Source organism: Pan paniscus, chromosome 11 (genome assembly GCF_029289425.2).
Source record: "Pan paniscus chromosome 11, NHGRI_mPanPan1-v2.0_pri, whole genome shotgun sequence".
In the NCBI taxonomy this organism is placed as follows: Eukaryota; Metazoa; Chordata; class Mammalia; order Primates; family Hominidae; genus Pan; species Pan paniscus.
In genome coordinates this window covers 92,037,523-92,061,316 of record NC_073260.2, presented here as the reverse complement: position 1 = coordinate 92,061,316, position 23,794 = coordinate 92,037,523, and the positions used below count along the sequence as shown (strand labels likewise).

Genomic DNA, 23,794 nt, shown 5'->3' with positions numbered 1-23,794 from the left:
TGTCCACTTTTTACTTATTGTTAAATTACTCAGAGTCTCAAATTGTACAATGCTTGAAAACAAATATGACAATTTCTGAGATTAAACTTTATTAAAGTTACTTTTCCAGAAAATTCAGTAAATATGGTAATATAGGAACAAACTTAGGCTCATAAGCCTTTTAACTTTTTACATAATCTTTAATGATGTTGATCAGGAAATTCTTTCATTGGTGGAATTACTTCTCCAGTCTCCAGAATTGTATCACCCTAGGAAAACAAAGATACAGTTAGTACAAAAATCTTAAGTCTACAGAGGTGATAGTTCTATTCTGTTCTATGTTCATCAGATCTCACATGGAAAATGTACTTGAGTTCTGGCATTCCCTTTAAAAGGACCCTAGACAAAGTAGAAGCTGACTAAATCTGAACAATCAGTATTCAAAATTTTAAGGTATAGTGAAATAATAGGGAAATTTTCACTCAGAAACAAAATAATCAAAAAGGGCACGAAAACTGTGTTCTCTTAAGTGATAAAGGGATAATCTTTTATTTTGTATGACCCCAATAAATGGAGGCCCCAGAAAGAAGTTGCAAGGAAACATCTGCAGTTCCAGATAAGGAGGTAATGTACCCCCAGCAACTGAATGTGTTACGCAATCACCAGTTTTCTGATTGGCTTACATACTGAATACAGAATACAAACTTTGGCTAGGCAGCTGGTCCAGGTGTCTTTTCAATTCTTGATATAGATGTGGGCAAAAGGCATGGGCATTGAAGCCAGAACCAAGTGGTAAGAATCTTGGAACCTCCACTGACAAGCTGTATAGTTTTAAGACAGATTATTCAATTTCAGTTTCAGCCATGTGTTTAAGATAGATTCTGTTAGCCTGCCAGTCCCTGAATGACTGGGAAGAGTAGAATTGTCCCCATACCCACCCCAATCCCTGCCATTCCCTGACCTGGTACTGCTCAGGATTATAATCCAATGAAAAAATAAATATGTTTATGCCATTATACATTTGGGCAACAATTTGTTAGTACAGCTAGCATTATCCCAATAGAAATCATTGCCTTGAAGTGGCACTAATGCTGCTGTAATAAAAATCAAGCTATAGGGCACTGGCTTAGCAGTCTGGTAGCAAAGATAAAGATGGAAACAAAAGGCAGTGGCAAACTATTTAGCAAAATATCTCCTATAACTTGGAAGCTGACTGCCTAATGAACTTGAGGTTCTAGAAGAAGTAGCTGGGAAAAAAAGTTATAGTATGTGTTTGGATCCTTGGGATCCTTGGATGCCTTGGGAATGTACTTTAAGAAACATGAGCTCAGGCAAAAAGTGGCTGATTTGAGAGGCGACATAAAAATGGAGAGGAAGAGAGAACACTGGTGCACGCTAGAGACTTTCTGTTCCTGACCAAAAAAAAAAAAGTTAATAGAATCTAAAAATTTGGGCCAGTCATGGTGGCTCATGCCTGTAATCCCAGCACTTTGGGAGTCCAAGGCAGGAGGATTGCTTGAGGCCCAGAGTTCAAAACCAGCCTGAGCAAGAGTAGGACCCTGTATCTAAAAAATAAATAAAAAATCAGGACCTTGTGGTATTGAAAAATCACACTACTTCAGAATTCCTAAACAATAAGTTAACACAAGAAATCTGAGCAACAGAAGCCCAATAAAACTCAAACAGAGGGACACAGCCCTATGGCAAAGATCAGTTTAAAATGAAGGTAGCCTTTGAACCAGTCTGCCTCAGATGGCCTCCACATAGCTGCCACAGAGGTGAGAGAGGCAGATGCATAAGGACAAAGAAATGAGACAAGCTGGTAACTGTGTATAGGAAAAACAGATACTAGCATGAGAAACTGACTAGAAGTAAACACATTAGATGTCTACCAAATATTTTTCTTTTCATGCTTCTAAATGTTAAGGGAAATGGATGGACAAACCAAACATACAGTTTACAAAATCCTGCCAGAATGTCTGAAATTAAAACAACCTCTAGCATTCAACCTCCTGCAAGCAGGTGGCAGATTCTGAAGCCCATACAGCCCCTAAGGAGGGCATGCTTCCCAATACCATTTAGATGTGGTCTAGGTAGATAATGAAAAGAACAAACCCCCTGGACAGAGCCAGGAACCAGGAAGAACTATGGATAAAGGTGTTCTTTCAAGAAAACAAAATCAGTGCCCATTCAAGTAATTTCTCACACACGGGTTAGGAGTGAGATTTCAGGATTGCCAAGAACCAGTGACTACTATGCTATCCAAATTCTACCACTGAACAATGGGTGTGGTTGGGGGCAAAGGATACAGTTAACTTATCTTCTTAGTTCACTGATCCTCAGATCAACAGAAGTCATATATAAACCTGACATACTATTTTACATCATCTGGAGATCATGGATTTGGGGCCGGGTGCAGTGATGGAATGGGACTTTGGGATTTCTCCCTAAGGAGAAAGACTAAGTGTGTTATGCATGGGTAAAGAAAGAAGCCAAGAGCTGTTTGGTGACTAGAAAGATGGAATGTAGCAGAAACTCCATGAACAGGGGTCTGGGAAATAGCAAAGAGCACACAGATAATATTTGGGAAGATGAGAGTGAGTTTTAGCTAACAGAATTTGAGCAGAAGTGATGTAAGCTACTTCTAAGCTTAGATCCTAAAAATCATCCCCTGAGACATCCTGCCGTATCTTTGTATCACAATCTTGGAACCTCATATTCGACAGGCATGGCTGTAAGATTGAGGAAGATCACCTGATCCACAGTAGTCTGTGATGTCAACAAGAAATAAACCTCTGTTTTGTTAAGCCATTGAGATTTGGAAGTTTGTTATTACTTGTCCTATTCTAAACATATATACAATGAGCATTCTTCAGTTCCTCAAAAGGGGTCATGGCACAGAAACAAGAAAGAACCACAGTGGCAAAAAATACAGAAATATGAGAAATGCTACAGGATCCCTGATATGGTCTTCTGAATAGAGCTCTCCTTTTCCTTTGAACAGTAAATGGCAAAATAAATTAACATTTAAATGGAATAAATGGAAGGCTAAATAAATATAAATTGCCCAACTGGAAAAACCAGCAAGATAATTTCCTATTTTGAGACTACCTAGTCTGTAACACACATCAATGTTACACAATAAAATAAAAGGAGAAATCCCCTACTTTTTTTTTTTTTTTTTTTTTTGAGGCAGGGTGCTCTGTCGCTAAGGCTGGAGTGCAGTGGCGCAATCTTGGCTCACTGCAACCTCTGCCTCCCAGGTTCAGGCAATTCTTGTGCCTCAGCCTCCCCGGTAGCTAGGATTACAGGCGTGTACCACCATGCCCAGCTAATTTTTGTATTTTTATTAATAGTAGAGATGGAGTTTCACCATGTTGGCCAGGCTGGTCTCAAAATCCTGACCTCAGGTGATCCACCTGCCTCCGCCTCCCAAAGTGCTGGCATTACAGGTGTTAGCCACCGCGCCTGGCCCCCACTTTTTTTTTTTTTTTTCCCGAGACAGAGTCTCACTCTGTGACCCAGGCTGGAGTGCAGTGGCGCAAACTCTGCACACTGCAACTTCTGCCTTCCAGGTTCAAGCAATTCTTGTGCCTCAGCCTCCAGGTAGCTGGGATTACAGGCGTGCACCACCACACCTGGCTAATTTTTGTATTTTTTTTTAGTAGAGATGGTGTTTCACCATGTTGGCCAGGCTGGTCTCGAACCCCTAGCCTCAAGGGATCCACCCACCTCGGCTTCCCATAGTGCTGTAATTACAGGCATGAGCCCCCGATACCCCCCTACTTTTTTTTTTCCTTTTTCCTTTTTTTTTGAGATGGAGTTTCACTCATTTCCCAGGCTGGAGTGCAGTGCCACGATCTCAGCTCACTGCAACCTCCGCCTTCCAGTTTCAAGCAATTTTCCTGCCTCAGCATCCTCAGTAGCTGGGATTACAGGTGCCCGCCACCACGCACGGTAATTTTTGTATTTTTAGTAGAGACGGGGTTTCACCATGTTGGCCAGGCTGGTCTCGAAGTCCTGACCTTGTGATCCACCCACCTTGGCCTCCCAAAGTGCTGGGATTACACGCGTGAGCCACCACGCCTGGCCCCTCCCCCAACTATTTCTTAAACCAGCGTTCCAACTGGGACCGCTGGCCAGTTTTGGTGGCCCTTCCTAAAATTCCCCTGTTGCAACAGATAATCATTACTGTGACTAAGTCATTTGATTAAAGCAAGAATCACGCTGTTTTGTTATTTAAATTGTGTACTTTTGAGTTATGATAGTTCATTATCTGTGACTAGAAATAGACAAGAACATAGTATATATTCTACTATGCTAAACAATAACCTCACAAACAGCTAGTAAATACCAACTGACTACTGAGTCACCTTTTAATGCTAAAATAACTCATTTCAAATTAGTACTATAGCTCACATATTCATAGTATAATTTTTTTTTTTTTTTTTTTTTTTTTTTTTGAGACGGAGTCTCGCTCTGTCACCCAGGCTGGAGTGCAGTGGCGCAATCTCGGCTCACTGCAAGCTCCGCCTCCCGGGTTCACGCCATTCTCCTGCCTCAGCCTCCTGAGTAGCTGGGACTACAGGCGCCCGCCACCACGCCTGGCTAATTTTTTGTATTTTTAGTAGAGACGGGGTTTCACTGTGTTAGCTAGAATGGTCTTGATCTCCTGACCTCACGATCCACCCATCTCGGCCTCCCAAAGTGCTGGGATTACAGGCGTGAGCCACTGTGCCCGGCCCATAGTATAAAATTTAAAACACCCATTAGTGGATATTAAATTCACAGATGGAGAACTTAAGGTCAAATCTTGAAAATGAGGTACAAAGCCATAGGACATGAGAGTTTGGAATTAATAACAGAAATTCAGTTGCTGTCACCATGCATGGATGTTTGCTTAGGCTCATGCCCTAAGCTCTTTACCCAACATGAAACAGGACACAGTGAAAAACTTTTGGTACTTTCAACTCCCTTTAGGAAAATCAAGGTCACAAAACACGTTTTACAGCCAGGTTGAAAATAAATGTGCTCACTTCCCATTTGAACTGTAATTGTTACCTCACAGTATTTCTTCCTGTTTTTTGTTTTGTTTTGTTTTTTACAAGAATACACAAAACAGGGACTTAAACCGAAAGTGAGAAGGAAAGAACATTTTAATCTAATAATTGCTTGGAAAGGGAGGAAAAGGAGAGAGAAAAACAATAAACAAAAGAAAACTCAGAAGTGTTAAGACTTACAGGGAATATTCTGGACTTCTTTTCAACTATGCCATATGGTTTTTCCTGTAATAAAAGTTAACTCTGTGTTAATTATGGTGTTAAGAGTTTCTTCTGAAAATAAGAAATAGGTCATACCCCAAATTTTAACTTAAGCTCCAAACTTTCACAGAACTCCAGATTCACATATCCAACTGTTTACTCAACATCTCTACTTAGCTATCAAATAGGCATCTCAAACTTAACCAGGTCCCACACTTAACTTCTCCCATCCCCAAACTGTTCCTCCCCATGTCCCCCATCTCAGTAAATGACACTCTTATTCCCCCAGTTATGAAAGCCAGAAACCTTGACTCCTCAGCAGAGCCTGTTAATTCTATCTTAAGAATATACCCTGAATCCAACTGGTTCTCATCACCAGCCTTGTCCAAGCCTCTATCATATTTTCACCTCAACTACCACAACAGCACCTACTAGCCTCCCTGCTTCCACTTGTGCCCTCCTATGCAAATGAAAAGTCTATTCTCCACACTTCAAGGCAGAGTACACTGATTCTTTTAAGATATGTCACTCTGCTCAAAGTTTCATAATTCTTAGAGAAAAAGCCAGTCTTTTCTCCCTCACTTACTCTACTACAGCCACAGTGGCTCCATTCCTAGGAGTCCAATTCAGTCAAGCCTGCTTGTGCCTCAAGGCCTCTGTACTTCATGATTCCTCTACCTGAAATGCTCTTCTCCTAAATACTGCTTGACCTGTATCTTCATTTCATTTATGTTTGTCTTCAAAGATCACTTCCTCAGAGAGGCCTAATTAAAATAGCAAGCCTTATCATTCTCTAGTTTTTAACCTGCTTAATTTTTCTTCTATAGACTTGTTCTCCTATAACATAATATACCTCTTTGTTTATATATTTATTACCAGTCTCTAAAACTAAACATGTCATGAGGGGAGGGACTCAATCTGCTCTGTTCACTGCTGTAGCCTGGTCTTTAAAACAGTGCCTTGCACATAAGAGGTACTACATAAGTAATTGTTGAATACATGTACTTTTTATGCGTATACATCTGCACAAGATACCACTGCCCAAAATTTAAAAGATTATTGGCATGATATGAGGCATAGAGAACTGGAACATGAGAGAAACTCAGAATACAATGTGAGCACTTTAAAATGTCTTTACGTGCTAAAAGGCAAAAAGACACTGAAAAGTCATCTGAGAGATGCAGAATTCAATTAGGCAGCAAAGGAGTGAGCTGAAGCAAACTGGTTGCAATCTTATTGAAGATGCAATCCTTTACCTACCAAAATCAAGAGAAAAAGTAAGGTAAGTGAGTGGCTCTGGGACCTCTACTGACACAAAATGTTTAACTAAATATGTCCATCTACGGCTCAGGAAAAATCACCTGGAAGTGTGAACCCTCAGATAAGCAACCACATTACTGTATTAAATTATCAACCTAGTGACTGCAGTTTGTTAAATTTGCTTCTCTTAGAAATGTCTTTTCGATCCCAGAAAAAATGTAGTTAAATTTAGATATGATAAAGTAAGTTAAACCCAGAGTATAAATAAGTGAATGTGTCAACTTTTAGAAGTTCTGAAAACATTGCTACATTCCATACATTCTGTTGATTTGAGTTTGTAATGTGTAAGATAATCTGGCTAACAGAGGTTTTAAAAAATTAGGTTTAGGATTCTAGTTAAAATGCATAATTGATTTAGATTTGTGATTCTAGGTTGAAAAAAATTACTTCTTAGAATCATAAATTTACCATATAAATACTTCGAAATAAAATTGAACACACAAAATGTATAAATACAATTTAAAATATTTAACAGAATTTAGCTATGTTTGTAAATGGAATTGTTTCAGAAGAGTTCAACTTCAATTAATCCAAAGATAGTAAAAACAAAGGAGATTATTCTTATTTTACTAGATGCATAGTTTAATAGAATTTTAAAACTGAATTTAAAGAATTAGGAAAAAATTATGTTTTTATATTTGAAACTCAAGAACCAAATATTAATCTGTATTTTAAGTCACTGTAACCAGTTCTTTCTGCACATAAAAATCACTCTTGGATGTTAAACTTTCACTGACAGAAAGTAATATATTTTCTTCTCTAGGGTCTTACATGCCAAAATAGTGAAAACATAACAGATGTATAATGAAATGAAGTAGCCTTTTTATGAACATAAACTTTTTTAAAGCCCATCAACAACAGAAATACAAACTATTCTCTCACCCTTAGATATATAAATTGTTAGCCCTTTTTAATAGTTGTAGAGAGAGTTTGTGTTGGTTTGTAATGTGAAAATCCCCTAACCCAACTCTAATTCCTCTTAGAACTAATAATCTCATGTTTCTAACACATAAGACAGGCCATGTCCACTTGGACATCTCCAAAACTGCCATGGCAGCACACGCTCCTAAAAAATTCACTTTTTTTTTTTTTTTTTTTTTTTGAGACAGAGTCTCGTTATATCGCTCAGGCTGGAGAGTGCGGTGGCCCAATCTTGACTCACTGCAACTTCTGCCTCCTGGTTTCCAGCAATTCTTCTGCCTCAGCCTTCTGAGTAGCTGGGATTACAGGCACATGCCACCAAGCCCAGCTAATTTTTTTGTATTTTAGTAGAGATGGGGTTTCACCATGTTGCCCAGGCTGGTCTCGAACTTCTGAGCTGAAGCAATCCACCCGCCTCAGCCTCCCAAAGTGCCAGGATTACAAGCATGAGCCACCGCACCCAGTCTAAAATATTCACTTCTATCCCATCATCAGAAAGCCCTCCAATACCCTACTTGTAATTTCCAAGGCTAGAGATTTTGCAGTCATAAATGACTGTGAACTTTGGTTTTATCCCCAACTTAATCAACCACCAACTTCAGGTGTTTCTTCCTTTAGAAGTGTCTCTGGCTTTATTTTTCTTCTTCATCCCTGCTATCTTCACCCTAACCAGATTCTCAACTGACATCTACTAAAACGCAATGGCCTCCAGCTGATCTGCCCTGCTGTCAGAACTTTCTTCCCTTCAATTCACCATCCATTTCAATGTTTTTCTTTGTTTTTCCTCAATGTATCACATTCATCAAGTCACTCTCCCATTAAAAAATGGAAAGCTTCCCATTGCCTAACACATGCAGTTCAACTTCTTCTATCTAACTTTCAACACCTTCCATAAATTGGTCCCAGGCTACCTAGTCAACAGACCTTCCATTCTAGTCAGCTCCTCGGTCTTAGGTACATACGGCCACGTTCATTACTGACTCCATATGTTTGCTTCTAACAGGAATTAACTTTTTTCCTCCATACTCTTTCCCAAATTATACCTATCTTCCAACTTTACTATAAAGTCTTTGAGGTCAGGAATTTGGTCTTGTATATTCTTTCTATAGCAATAAAGGAAGAGGACATGCTAGGCACTCCGTACTTGTTAATCAAGGGGCTTAATCTGCTTAGTACACGGAACAAAGACGTCAGCAACCAGAATTTTAAAGAGTCTACACAATCAATAGAGAACACAATCAAAGAGAATAAGTTATGTTGGGGGCAGGGGTGTTCTGAAAACCCCCCAAAATTTTGGTTGTTTCACTCTTCTGTCAATAGGCTAACAGAAAGCCAACATTCACTGGATTATCTATAATTTGTTAGACAGTCCTTAACTTCTGTCTTTATTCTGAAATAATTTTAAACTTACATAAAGCTGCAAGAATGAAAATAATTTTTTCCTTGAATCACTTTAAATTGCTGACTAGTTTATTACTCTAGTATACTTCCTACAAACAAAGACAATATTCTTAAAATAATTACAATACAACTATCAAGATCAGGAAATTAACACTCATACATTACTATCTCTACCTGATCTAAAAAATCCATTCAAATCTTCTCAATTGTCTCAATAATTGTTTGGACTTATCAGAAAATCCCCTTACATGACATGTTCTCCATTGACTGTGCAGGCTCTTTAAAATTCTGACTGCCAACACCGTCACTGTTCTTACAGATAATGCAATTATGCCTATTAATGAAGAATTGCATTTAGTTGGCATATCTCTTTATTCTTCCTCAATCTGGAACAATCTTAAAGCTGTTCTTTAACATTCATGATCTTGACATTTCTGAAGGTATAATGCCAATAATGACGGAGAACAGCCCCTCAGTTTGGGTTTATCTTCTGTTTCCTCATATGAATTTAATCAATAAATTACATTCAAGTTATGCACCTTTGGCAGGAATATCACAAAAGTAATGCTGTGTTCTTATTGCAGCCTATCAAGTAACATAATTTCAGTTTGCCCCATTATCAATAATGTTAATTTAGACCCCTTGACTAAGGTGGCGTCTGCCAGATTTCTCTACTACAAAGATACTCTTTCTCTCTTTGTAACAAATTAAATACTTTGAGGATAAGTATTTTAAAATTAGTATTAGCATCCTCTTTTTTTTTTAATTTTCTTTTTTTGATTGAGATGGGAGTCTCACTATGTCACCCAGGATGGCTGGAGTACAGTGGGCAGCACAATCATAGCTCATTGCAGGCTCCACATCCTGGGCTCAAGCGATCCTCCTGCTTCAGCCTCCTGAACAGGTGGGACTATTGGGCTCTTTTTTTTTTTTCTTTTTTTGGAGGGATGGGGTCTCATTATGTTGCCCAGGTTGATCTCAAACTCTTGGCCTCAAGCAGTCCTCCCACCTCAGCCTCCCAAAGTGTTGGGATTACAGGTGTGAGCCACTGTGCCCAGACTAATGTTAGCATCCTTTGATGTTCCTTAGCTGAATTAAATATTACTATGATGATTCTCAAATGGTAATTTTTCTAATTCTATCATTCAGCAAATTATTGCATCAAAAAGCTTTCTTTTCTACCCATTTATTAATTCACTTATTTATATCAGTTTGCACTCATGGATTTTCATTTTATTCAGGTGACTATCATCTATTACTATCATTATTTATCTTGAAGTTCAAACTGCCCAGGCAGGAGTCCTTGCAAGCTGACTCTGTGTCCTTTGAAATATGTTCCCATCATTCTTTCAGCACTTCTTTACTTTCTGGCACAATAATATGTTCCAAGCTCATCTTATACTTTCTCTCCTCCCGCCCTAGAATTGCCCACTGCTCTGAGCTCTGGGTCCTTTCAGTGCATAACTGTATTTAGAAAATAAGACCTAGCTTCTAAGTGTGCTAATTACTAAGGAGTGGCCATGTTTCCAGGTCCTCTCAGTGGACATAGCTAGAGAATATGTACACAAGAACACGCATGCACACATCCACATTTACATCTATATCTATTTCTAGGTCTATCAATACATTTTAAAAACCATGAGTTCACACCAGTACCTCCAATTTCATTCTACCACCACAAACTTTTCTTCCTTTTCACATACGTAACTCCCTTTTCCGGCAGTGAGAATCCTGTGTACCTTTATCATCAACATATGTACTCACAGGCATACCTCACTTTATTGCACTTTGCTTTACTGCACTTCACATATATTGTGTTTTCTTATAAATAGAAGGTTTTAGCAACCCCGAGACAAGCAACTCTATCAGTGCCATTTTTCTTTTTTCTGAAAAATCTTTATTGCTTCTGCTGATTACACAACAAATGTAAAAATTCAAATATTACACTTTTTTTAAAAGTACATTATAACATGTCATTAAATAAATGCCCATTTCAAAAAAATTCAAGTATCATAAAATACATGATTTAGAAAATGAGTCCTCTGTAATCCAGTCCCACCCCCATGTCCCCCAGGATTACTGTTCAGATCAGCGTTTCCTTCCAGATTGTCTCTGCGCACTCACCACCTGCACTGCTGACATGAGCTCCATATTATCTGAGATGATAGTAACTCTGATAAATGGAGCAGGAGCAGGGTTCAGCTGACAGTGCACTGAACAGCTTCCAGTTTCTACACAGAAACACTTTCTTCATAAAAGCTTGAAACTGCAACATCCTTTTGCACTACGTAAATGTATCAAGTTGAATCATGAAATTAACCATCGCTCACCATTTCTGGCCTAGAAAAACGGCAGTTTCATGTGGTTCGACATAATAGCTATGGCCCTATTCATAGACATTGGGAGGTTTCCTACTTTTTGCCATTATAAACAATTCAGCAGGCCAGGTGCGGTGGCTCACGCTTGTAATCCCAGCACTTTGGGTGGCCAAAGCAGGCAGATCACCTGAGGTCAGGAGTTCAAGACCAGCCTGGCCAACATGGCAAAACCTCATCTCTGCTAAAAATACAAAAATTAGTCAGCCATGGTGGTGGACACCTGTAATCCCAGCTACTTGGTAGGCTGAGGCAGGAGAATCACTTGAACCCAGGAGGCAGAGGTTGCAGTGAGCCGAGATCGCGCCACTGCACTCCAGCCAGGAGACACAGTGAGACCCTGTCTCAAAAAAAAAAAAGAAAAAAATTCAGCAGTGAATGTCCTTTTATGTTCTTTATGGAGTACAAACATCTTACCCGCAAAGCATGACACCTCTCTTTTGGGAATTTAGAACAGTCAAGAAGGATGGAGCTGCCCATTTGCCATGGAAATGGAGAGCCAGCAGACAGCTGATGCATAAACAACTTGTCCCTCAAACAAGAGTGGCTAACTTCAGCCATGACACCGTTTTAGTATGGTGACCACACCACATGAGCAAACCAAATACTGGTAAAACCAGAGAACAGAAGAATTCCTCAGCTCAGGACAATTCTTATCCCTACTGACGACTCACAAGACATCCAGTGAGTACCCCAAGGTTGTCCTCTGGAAGTTGGGCTGTCAGAAGGTACAAAAAATGATTCAGGCCAGGCACGGAGGCCCACGCCTGTAATCCCAGCACTTTGGTAGGCCGAGGCAGGTGGATCACCTGAGGTCAGGAGTTTGAGACCAGCCCGACCAACATGGCGAAACCCTGTCTCTACTAAAAATACAAAAATTAGCCAGGCATGGTGGCACATACCTGTAATCCTAGCTACTTGGGAGGCTGAGGCAGGAGAATCACTTGAACCCGGGAGGCGGAGGTTGCAGTGAGCCAAGATCGCACTACTACACTCCAGCCTGGGCAACGAAAGTGAAACTCCATCTACAAAAAACAAACAAACAAACAATGATTCAGAAATGTACTGAAATCAGATTTGCCGGAAATATTTTTTAAGGTTTTTTCCAGGAGCTACTGGAGTGACCAAAAAAAAAAAAAGGCACCTGTTAAAATTATGCCCACGACAGGCCTCGAACAAAGACGAGAATGTGGTGTGTATATGTCACTGGTGCTTTCGCACAGGCCACTTCCTCTTCAACCTTGTCTGGGGTTTGTAGATTCTGTTCAGGTCATAGCTGGTTTTGTGGGTGGTTTTCTTATGGCAGACAACACTAATTTTAGGTTCTCTGAGGTAGAAAGCAGGCCATAAAAATATTCCCAGTCCACTTCTCTTCCATCTTGTTCTTTAACTGCTTCCACCAGTGTAGGAATGATGGTGCGTTTTTGTTTCCACTATGTGATCCAGGTTCCAGGTCCTGAAGAGGAGCCTGCTCTCCCTGTTACTGTAGGGGTTGATGGAGTATCTCGACAAGCAGCCGTCCATGTCGAAGGGACCCTGGCAGGAGAACTAGCCTTCCGGTGTGCAGAAACGGCTGCCACCCTTGGCTCCTCTGTTGTATAGCTGCCGTCGTACTGCACAGACTGGAGCTTCTGGCACATGGAGCGGAGGACCCGCAGGAATTCCTCCTGAGCCTCTGCACCCACCATGGAGGAGCAGGAGCTCACCTCTCTCAGGTAACTCCGGATCCGGCTTTCACAGCTGTATCTCAGATAGCCAGACTTATTCCAAAATCGGGACTCCAAGCCTTCAAACCACAGCGGGTCCTCAGCCCGGGTGTCGGCTGCGACGTTCTGGCTGACGTTGTACAGGAGGTCGGCCAGCAGTCTCTGCCTCTGCGGGGGCCTGCTCATCACACAGTAGCTGCCGGGCGGCCTGGATGAGCCACGCGTGCGGCTGGCGAAAAGCACTGAGGAAGCACCCGATGTCACTCACATAGCCCTGCCAGGCCTGGCGTGAGGTGAGCAGCACCAGCTCGGCATTGTCGAGGACGCTTCGGTCAGCTCCATGCCATCCTCGTACGAGGGAGCTAGAAGCAGAGGTAGCCCTTGCGCAGCATCTCCCGGCAGCTCCTGCCCGCCATGCCAAACTTCCTCGGGCTGCACAGGGCCCGCAGCTTCACAGTCTTGTGCTTCTGGAGCACTGCAGATGTACTCAACGCCTCTGGGCCCCGCAGGCAGTGGCACCCGCTGGCCAGCTGCTCAAGCCGGTCCAGGCCCCAGTCACAGGGGTCTACACCGGGTGTGCTCTGCAAAACTGGCATGGGCCGGGCACCGATCCCAGAAACTCAGTGCCATCTTGCTAACAGCATGTGTTCACTTCACGTCTCTGTGCCATATTTTGGTAATTCTCCCAATATTTCAAACTTTTTCAGATGGAGTCTCGCTCTGTCACCCAGGCAGTGGTGCGATCTTGGCTCACTGCAACCTCCTTCTCCCAGGTTCAAGGGATTCTCCTGCCTCAGCCTCCCCAGTAGCTGGGACTACAGACGTGCACCAAGCCCGGCTAATTTTTGTATTTTAGTAGAGATGGGGTTTCACCATGTTGGCCAGGCTGATCTTGAACTCCTCACCTCAGCTGATTTGCCCACCTCAGCCTCCCAAAGTGCTGGGATTACAGGTGTGAGCCACCATGCCTGGCCTCAAACTTTGTCACTATTGTTATATTAATATTTGTTATGGTAATCTGCACTCAGTGATTTTTGATGTTAACTACTACAAATTTAAGGGGCAACACAAATCACACCCATATAAGATAGTGAATTTAATGAGTAAATGTTGTGTGTTGTGACTGTTCCACCAACTGGCCATTCCCCACCTCTCTCCCTCTCCTTGGACTGTCCTATTCCCTGAGACACAACAATACTGAAATTAGGCCAATTTAATAACACTACAATGACCTCTAACTGTTCAAATAAAAGAAAGAGCTGCATGTTTCTCACTTCATATCAAAAGCTACTTGGTAGGCTGAGGCAGGAGAATTGCTTGAACCTGGGAGGCGGAGGTTGCAGTGAGTCGAGATGGCACCACCGCCCTCCAGCCTGGGTGACACAGCAAGACCTTGTCTCAAAAAGAAAAAAAAAAGATAGTGATTCCTCTGATGGATCTAGGCAAAGAAAATGGAAAATCTTCTGGGAAAGAATTTACTATCCTATATGCCATTAAGAAGATTTATGATTAACAGGAGGAGGTCAAAGTATCAACATGAACAAGAGTTTGGAAGAAGTTGATTTCAACTCTCGTGGATGACTTTGAGGGGTTCAGGAATTCGGTGCAGGAAGGAACTCGATGTAGTGGATATAGCAAAAGAACTAGAATTAGAAGTGGAGCCTGACCATGTGACGGAAGTGCCTCCATCACATGATAAAGCTTGATAGATGAGAAGGTGCTCCTTTTGGATGAGCAAACAAAGTGGTTTCTTGAGATGGAATCTGCTCCTGGTGAAGATGCTATGAACATTGTTGAAATGACAACAAAGAATTTCGAATATTACATAATCTTAGTTGATAAAGCAGCGGCATGGTTTGAAAGGTCTGACTCCAATTTTGAAAGTTATACTGTGGGTAAAATGCTATGCTATCAAACAGCATCTCATGCTACAGAGATATCTTTCGTGAAAATAAAAGTCAATCGATGTGGCAAACCTCAGTGTTGTCTCATATACATTTATATATATATGTATATATATGTACATATACTTATATATGTATATATGTATGTGTATATATATATGTATATATGTGTATGTATATATATGTGTGTGTGTGTATATATATATATATATATATATTTTTTTTTTTTTTTTTTTTTTTTTTTTGAGATGGAGTCTTGCTCTGTTGCCCAGGATGGAGTGCAGTGGTGCAATCTCAGCTCACTGCAACCTCCGCCTCCTGGGTTCAAGCGATTCTCCTGCCTCAGCCTCCCAAGTAGCTGGGATTACAGGCACCCACTACTACACCCAGCTAATTTTTGTATTTTTAGTAGAGACAGGGTCTCACCATCTTGGCCAGGGTGGTCTTGAACTCCTGACCTCGTGATCCACCTGCCTTGGCCTCCTAAAGTGGTAGGATTACAGGCGTGGGACGCCACGCCCCGCCTGCTATCTTATATTAAGAAATTGCCACAGCCACTCCAGCCTGCAACAACCATCACCCTGATCAGTCAGCAGTTATCAACATGGAAGCAAGACCTTCCACTAGCAAAAAGATCATACACAGTCACTAAGGCTCAGATGATCATTAGCATTTTTTAGCAATGAAGTTTTTGTTTTTTTCTTTTTCTTTTTTGAGACGGAGTCTCACTCTGTTGCCAGGCTGGAGTGCAGTGGCACGATCTCAGCTCACTGCAACCTCCACCTCCCAGGTTCAAGTGATTCTTCTGCCTCAACCTCCCGAATAGCTGGGACTACAGGCGCCCGCCACCATGCCCAGCTCATTTTTTTTATTTTTAGTAGAGGTGGAGTTTCACCATGTTGGCCAGGATGGTCTCGATCTCTTGACCTCGTGATCCACCCACCTCAACCTCCCAAAGTGCTGGGATTACAGGCATGAGCCATCGTGCCCGGCCTGTTTTTTCTTTTTAAGGCAGCATATCAACCAGGCACCTAGGCCAGAGTGCAGTGGCGCAATCACAGTTTATTGCAGCCTCGACCTCCTGGGCTCAAGCAATCCTCCCATCTCAGCCTCTTGAGTAGCTGGGATTATAGGTGTGGACCACTACATCCAGCTATTTTTTTTTCTTTTTTTTTTTGGAAACATGGAGTCTCACTATGTTGCCCAAGCCGGTCGAACTTCTGGCCTCAAGCAATCTTCCTACCTTGGCCTCTCAAAGTGCTAGGGCTACAGGTGGGAGCCACCACACATGGCCCAGCAATAAAGTATTTTTAAATTAAAGCATATACATCGTTCTTTTACACATACTGCTATTATACACTTATACCACAGCACAGTGTAAACATAACTTTTATATGCACTAGGAAGCCAAAAAATTTGTGTAACTCGTTTTGGTGGTCTAGAACCAAAGAATACTTTTGGAACTGCATTGTTCTACAACCAATTCTGAAATATCTCTGAGGTATGCCTGTATTTGGCCAATCTCCCTATATATAACCCATCTCCTGTCACCACAACCACATCCCAGCATTAATACCTGCCTTGCCTCATTCAGGTTCTGACATCTTGCTCTGAGTTACCACTTGCCTCACTGCCTCATACCATCCTTCTTCCAGATGTCCTCCCTCTGCTCAGGTACCAATATCCTATACTAGGCTGTTGCCACTGTTGCTCCCCAAACAGATGTGCTCACCCTCCTCCCCTGCAACCCGCTGAGGATCTAACACCCCTCTCTTGGTATACGAATGCCCTCCTCACTCTTTTGTGTTCCAACACTTCAGGCTACGCAGTCACCACTGCTCCCTCTGCCACGCCACTTCCCAAAATGCATGCCCTTCTCATTCTGCCTGGGATCCAACACCCTGCACCAGACCAAGCCTTTAAAATACCACAACTGGCTCAGTTCCATCAGCCCATGCAAGATCTGTATCAGTGAAAAAGTGCAGGCATCTGGACATCCTGAGTTCTAAATAAATAAAAATTGTGAAGAATCAGATAAAATGAAGGGAACAGAAATTGGGTGATGACAAAGATAAGCTTTGTCTATTTTGAATTTTTACCTTATATGAGATACAGGTTTTTAAAAAGGAGCAGAATTGTTTTCTCCCTTCCTATTCATGACCCCAAATTTACCCTAGTATTATAAGCTCACTACATTCTTATCACTTAAATACTAATTTCTATGGGGAAATCCATTTCAAGTTGTAAACTAGTGACAATATTTTTTAAAAACTATACCCAATTATGTAACTTTCATTAAACCTTTTACCTAAGAGAATTTAAAGTACTTCAAAATCTGTTTATAAGTGGCAGATTATTTCCACTAAGTAGGGTAAGATAGCCACAAAGAAAGTAATTTTGGACAATATTAAAAATAAATTCTGAAAAGGACATACTTACAGACACATGATACTTCATGTAATAATGAATAATCCAGACAGGTACAAGTACATGAGTGAAAACAAAGATACTCTTTTTGTATACCCCATGGACCTGGGGGAAAAAACACATACACAAAATAAACATATCCCATTTTTTATATTTATGGCAGAACAAAAGGCATCAATGATGTAAGAATGCCATGACTATTTTACAAAACTCTAAATGGCACATATTTTCTTATAGTCTGTAGGTAACCTCATCTACTCAAATATTCTTAGTAAATGCAGAGTCTGCTAGAAGATACCTACAAAGTCCAGACCAAAATGCTTAAGCAGTATTTTGCAAGACTATAACAAGGCATTTATAGATTTTTTAAAGACTTCTAAAAATATCCTTATTATAAGTTTGTTAAAGATAAAATATAGCAAAATAATGAAAGAATAATTTTAATGTATTTAACCAGAGTAATCAAACCTACAGAATTTTTCAGGTATAGTCATCTCCCTTATTTATTGACCAATGACACTCACATCATTTTAGGTATAAGGCAGACAACCTTGACAACGCCAATGCTGGAAAAAGGACGTTTTACATACTAAGATGGGGTGTCCCAAACTCACTCCAAAATGCCCTCTGCAACACTATTTTAAAAAAGAACTAAAAATGGAACTTTCCCATGTCTTCCAACTTGATTAAAAAACACCTATCCATTCAAGGAAGGGACAATCCAGAATCTAAGAATTATAACAGATATGATTATAAAAGAATAAATTAAAGTAAGGTAAGGTGAACTTCGACACATTATTATTTATTTACTTCCTTATATCACTTGCTGATGGATGGGATGTCAACTTTAAATCAGTGACTGCCAATATTCCGATAATGTCAGGGATACAAAGGGTGGGAGAAGAGTTGAATTTTACCATCATAAATAAGTATCCAATACCACTTTCTCAGAAAAATTTTCAACAATTCTATTGCACTAGACTTTGTAGCACAGTAAGAAACAGATACATGTTGATTACAATATGAACTCATATTCAATTCCTAGCTCCCTGACCACCAGCAAATCACTGAAGCTTTGTAGGCCTCAGTTTCTTCACATTTAAAATGAGGATTAGGAATATCTACCTTACAGGAATAAAGAAATGAAGTAACACATGTAAAACCCTCAGTAGAGTGCCAAGCACACAGCAAGCACCCGTGTGTTACGTAGTATTGTTACTACTATTATCCTGTCATCAGTAAGTGTTGCAGGTAACTCAAAGCAATTCTGAGATGTTTATCATCCATAACAGTCCTCAAGAAAATACCCAGAGGCCTTGAAAATAAAGTTCTTGAATGAGTGATTTTCTTCAAAGCCCAAAATGTCATTTTTTAATGAAACTCTGTGTTAAAAGTACAGAACGGTAGTTTAGAAAGGTAGCTCTTGAATGTGACTCACAAGGCATACCAACAGGACCCTGTCTTTTACGGGGATCACATGGGGCTGTACTATCAGCTAGGGGCTGGCTGTGCCCTCTGGTGGTTGGATACTGTGTTACTTGGTCTCTAGAACCTCACACTTAAAAGTTAGACAAGTGTCCTCGAATACTTAAATCACAGAATTTTAATTCTAGCGAGTCCTTGGTTATTATTCTGAGGGAAGATTTCTACAGTCAAAAGAGAATCAAATGTGCAGCGTCCTGGAAAACCTAAGTATTAAAATTCGCCCCCGTCTCACTGTACTTGACAGTAAAAGGCATGACTCTCTCAAAGCCATACATATTCCTGGACTCCTGCCTCCCGAGACTCCAGGAGGACTCTCGGGACTGGCCAGTGTCCCAGAGCACTGAGCGTTATCAGTCCTTGGTGTGGCTGCAGGGAGCGGACGTTCAATGTTCAGGCTGCCGGCAGCAGTGGGGTGTGTTGGGGGGGACCGGAGAGGTCTGTCACTCACCATTTTCCTCCAAGGGGATTTATTCTCCAAAAATTTATTCCAGAATTTCTCCATAGGCCCCATCTTCTGTGGGGGCAGCACCGGCTCCCGAGGGCTCAGCTCCTGGTCCTTCAGCCATCGCCTTCTCAGCTCTCGCAGCTGCTGCAGCCGCAGTTTCTCATCCGGAGTGTACCCCGTCATGTCGCCGCTGGTACCAACGCAAAAGGACACGGCGCACCCTCGAACTACGGACTAGTTACTTAAGCGCGCTCCCGCTCTGCAAAGCGACCTTGCGGGAACGCCGAGCGCCGCGCGCGGTTATTACGTCACATCCTGGTTCCGCCTCTGCAGGGGCCCCAGATTCCTCGCGAGGAAAGCAGTGTCTGGGCACGCACAAAGGCCTCCACCTCCAGTTCTCTCTACGCCCACCTCCGCTATACCCGACCAAATTAGGACCGGGTGGGGACAAGGAGTACTCGTAGTTGTGGGGCCTGAGGAAAGTGACAGATTAGACGAAAGTATGCTAAATTAGAGGACTGGAGGTTTTGCTAAGGAAGAACTTGTATGCTGGAAGGAGGAAGGATAAGCATAAGTGTTTCAGTGAATAGCTGGCCAGATTCAAAATTATTTGCTTGCCTCTCCCACCTTGGAATGACCTAGAGAGTGTATGAAAATAGTTACATCCCAGTTCAAATCCCAGCTATGCCAGTAACTGCTGAAGTGCCCTGGGCAGCTGTCTCATCTGTCCCTCCATCTGTACAGGAATAGTGAAAAGAGTAGCTTAATATCTAGCAAAATTGCATAGATGAATTCATGCTTTCACCCAAAAATGCGTGTGGTGAAAATATGAAAGAGCATGCACGACTATTCAGCACGATTCATAATACCAAAATATTGGAAATTACCCCCAAATTCCTAAATAAAGGACTGCTTGAATAAATTGTAGTACAACAGTCAAAAGACAGCATTACAACGAATTAGTTTAAAAATCTTAATTGACTCTTATTCGTGATTCTAGAATCAGAAAACACCTCATTCTATAAAGTAGAATGAGTGTTCTGATCAGCTGAGCAGAGGCGGTTGGTTTTATTGCCAAATAGGGGCTGAAGAAAGCAGAAACCGAACAAAAAGTGGACTCATCGTTTCAAAGTTACTTTTAGGGTTAAAGCAGAAGAAACTTCCTTGTTTCACTGACTCAGACTTAAGGGAATTTCCTATTTTTTGGGAAACTGGCCCATTTCAAAGTTCAGTTTGATTGTGTGGTACTTAGCACAAACGACTCCATTCTGGTTTGGTCTGGTCTGCTGGGGCCTAGTGCGTGAAGCTAGTCCAAAACAGTGGCTTCCCAAAAACTTTCACACAACAAAGCAATGAAATGCTAATACAATCGTCAAAAGTAATAAGGAAGAACTCTATATACATCTGTGGTGTGACCTCCAGAATACATTACAAAGTGGAAAAAAAATGGATAGGAATTTATACAGTATGCTTTTACCCAAAAAGAGAAAGATGGTGGTAATTTCAATATATATACATATTTTCTTAAATTTTCAAAATAATGGGAATGAAAACAATTGAGGTTTTTAAAGATGTTACCTATGGTGGAGGAAATAAATAGGATAGAGGAGACAGGGATAGAATCTAGACATCTCTGGAAACATCTTACTTCATAAATTTGACTTTAGAACCAAGTAAATATTTCATATTGTGAAATTAAATTTAGCTTAAAGATGTCTCCCTGTTTTGAGTCCTTATATAATGAACTGCAACCCAACTTAGTATGCAATTTAACTCACAGCCTAACTTAGGAATATACTTCTGTAACAAATAACTGAGTCTCAGCCAATCATCACAGGTGGTCAACTGATCAGCCCATGTTCAAATAAGGCAAAGGCCAACCTGTAGCCAATCAAGCTGTTTGTGTATCTCATTTCTGTTTTTTTTTCTATGCGTGCTGCCTGGCCTCTTTGTGGAACGATACTTTCTGAACCTCCTCTGGTTCTGAGGGCTGCCTGATTCTCAAATTGGTCATTGCTCAATTAATTTCTGCTAAATTTAATTTTTCTAAAGTTTTAATTTTAACAATATCATTACAAAACAAAATTAAATTTACAAAAAGCAGTCCATAAAAATCAAGTAAAAACCAGTAGCTCTTAATTGGTCCACTTGGTGGCATAATCTCAAAGGTACACATCATTCTAAATACAATAGCCCTTGTAACAACGCTGGGGTTAGGAGTGCCAGTCCCCTCCACTTGGCACAATCAAACATCCACATATAACTTTCGACTCTCCAAAAACTTAATAGCCTACTCTTGACCAGAAGTTTTACCGATAACATACAGTCGATTAACACACATTTTGTATATGTATTATATGCTATATTATTACAATAAAGTAAGCCAGAGAAAATAAACTGTTATTAAGAAAATCATAAGGAGGCAAAGAGAGGGGTTGGTCTTGCTGTCTTGGGGTGCCAGAGGCAGAAGAAAATCCACGTATGATGGACCCTCGAAGTTCAACCTGTTTTTTTCAAGGATCAACTATAACTTTAAACCATTGAATTATTGTAAATCCACTGAGAGACAACCCGCAAAAACAAACAAAAAAAAACAACTTAAAAAAAATCTTGGCCAGGCGTGGTGGCTCACGCCTGTAATCCCAGCACTTTGGGAGGCCAAGGCGGGTGGATCACAAGGTCAGGAGATCGAGACCTTCCTGGCTAACACAGTGAAACCCCGTCTCTACTAAAAATACAAAAATTAGCCAGGTGTGGTGGCAGGCGCCTGTAGTCCTAGCTACTCGGGAGGCTGAGGCAGGAGAATGGCATGAACCTGGGAGGCGGAGCTTGCAGTGAGCCGAGATCGCGCCACTGCACTCCAGCCTGGGTGACAGAGCGAGGCTCCATCTCAAAAAAAAAAAAAAATCTTAAACTGTTCTAAATAATCATATTGAGGATAGTGGTGTTGATCATGGTATTGTTAATCTGACACTGAAAATAACTGTTTAGTGAGTGTTGTAAAAACTGATCTTTTTTGGTATGGGGAGACATGTATATAAATTGTATGTGTTTAAGTAAAAATCCTATAGTCAAATTGTGAACAGGAAGAATCAGTATGAACTCATATTGTATTTTATCTTTAAAAATGTATATAATTTTGTCTTAGCTCTACCTGTTGATAATGGCCTAAAAGAAATTGGCAAACCAGTAATCATGAGCATCTTTTGTTCTTAGGTTGTGATCTCTCATGTACATTTTCCACTGAAAGGAACTAGGACTGCTTGAAGCAGCAGTTCTCAAAAGTTTTGCTTCCAAGACTTCTTCAAATTCTTAAAAATTGTTGGAGATCCCAAAGAGCTTTTGTTTATGTGGGTTAAATCTATTGATGTTTACTGCATTAGAAATTAAACATTTTAAAGTAACAATATACTCATTAAAAAATTAGTGAGAAGAGTGCCATTGTTTTACATTTTTGTAAATGTCTTTAATGTCTTGCTTCATAAATGACAGCAGAATTGTTATAACTGCTTCTGCATTCAATCATAATGTAACACATCGTATAGCCTCTGAAAATCCCCATGTATATTTGTGAGAGAATGAGACTTTATAAGGGTAAAATAAAAAGGGCAAACAGTCAGTCGTCTGTATCTGTGGGTTCCACAATTACATATTCCGCCAACCACAGATAGAAACTATTCAGGAAAAAAAACAATAAAAAGTAATATGAATTTTAAACAATACAGCCTAACAACTATTGACAGAGTATTGACATTGTATTAGGTATTATAAGTAATTGTAACTGAAACACAGGTTTAGTCACTCAACACTTGCAGAGTCCAGTTAACAAGAGCGAGGTCTGGTATAAAGAAAGTGACTTTGTATTCCAAAGCTAGCTTAGGGGAAGAAGTATGGGCTTCCAGCCTCAAAGGTACTGCTCCACTTTTGGAGCAGAAAGTGGGTACTTTCGAAAGGCAGGGGAGACAGCAAGTGGGTAGGAAGTCCACATGCTAGCTTGGCACCTTATCTACTAGGCAGTCAAGTTGGCATCTTTATGGGCAGAAATAAGTTATAAAAATGGCCAAAAACTTTCCCGGTGGGAAAGAGTTTCTCATCATGTATACTTTGGGTTGTAAATCGACTGTTACCTCTTGAGGCAATCTCCTGGTGGGTGAGAGTTTGTTCTGGAGCTTCTGAGTACAAAGTTAGATGAACTTGCCCTGTAGGGAGTGTCTGGTGAAGGGGAGGTAAAAGGTTATAATTGCATTTCAAACGGGCTAGTAGGAAGTGGAGAATAGCAAGAAACAGAAGAGAAAAGAAGAAAACTAATAAAAAATAATAACTCATTCTCTTTTTCTTAGAAAAATGGGGATACCCAGTTACATAACCTAGAGATGATTTAAAGTATATGTGAGGATGTGCATAGGTTATATGCAAATACTACCCCATTTTATATGATGGTGCTAAACCAAACTAAAATCTGGCCCGAGAAAGTCTCCATACTTGCATACTTGAGTTCTTACTTAGGAATTGCAACCTAACTTAATAGATAAGCAAACTGAAAAATCTAATGGAGACATACGTCTGTAAC

The 23,794-nt window shown here is 40.7% G+C and overlaps 1 protein-coding gene and 1 pseudogene across 3 annotated transcripts; both read right to left on the bottom strand.

Moving 5' to 3' along the window:
* Positions 1–66: 66 nt before the first annotated feature.
* Positions 67–21,794, bottom strand: NDUFB6 (NADH:ubiquinone oxidoreductase subunit B6). Of its 3 annotated transcripts, XM_003830104.4 has the most exons (4): positions 19,228–21,794; positions 17,307–17,399; positions 5,220–5,264; positions 67–248 (listed from the first exon to the last, which is right to left on the bottom strand). In XM_003830104.4, the coding sequence occupies exons 1-4, from the start codon at positions 19,405–19,407 to the stop codon at positions 180–182; spliced, it is 387 nt and encodes a 128-aa protein (XP_003830152.1). In that variant the 5' UTR covers positions 19,408–21,794; the 3' UTR covers positions 67–179. The 3 variants fall into 3 exon arrangements, with proteins under 3 accessions (XP_003830152.1, XP_003830154.1, XP_034823180.1); XM_003830106.4 differs by lacking the exon at positions 5,220–5,264 and having other exon boundaries at positions 19,228–19,536; XM_034967289.3 differs by lacking the exon at positions 17,307–17,399 and having other exon boundaries at positions 19,228–19,535.
* On the bottom strand, positions 5,275–13,686 carry LOC103783548 (DNA fragmentation factor subunit beta-like; annotated as a pseudogene).
* Positions 21,795–23,794: the final 2,000 nt, after the last annotated feature.

Bases quoted from the DNA above. Each gene is read 5' to 3' on its own strand.
- NDUFB6 (XM_003830104.4), bottom strand. From the start codon at position 19,407: ATGACGGGGTACACTCCGGATGAGAAACTGCGGCTGCAGCAGCTGCGA. The intron at 5,265-17,306 runs GTAAGTATGTCC...CTTTTATTACAG, and splicing joins ACATGAAGTATCATGTGTCT to GAAAAACCATATGGCATAGT. The intron at 249-5,219 runs GTAAGTCTTAAC...TTGTTTTCCTAG, and splicing joins AGAAGTCCAGAATATTCCCT to GGTGATACAATTCTGGAGAC.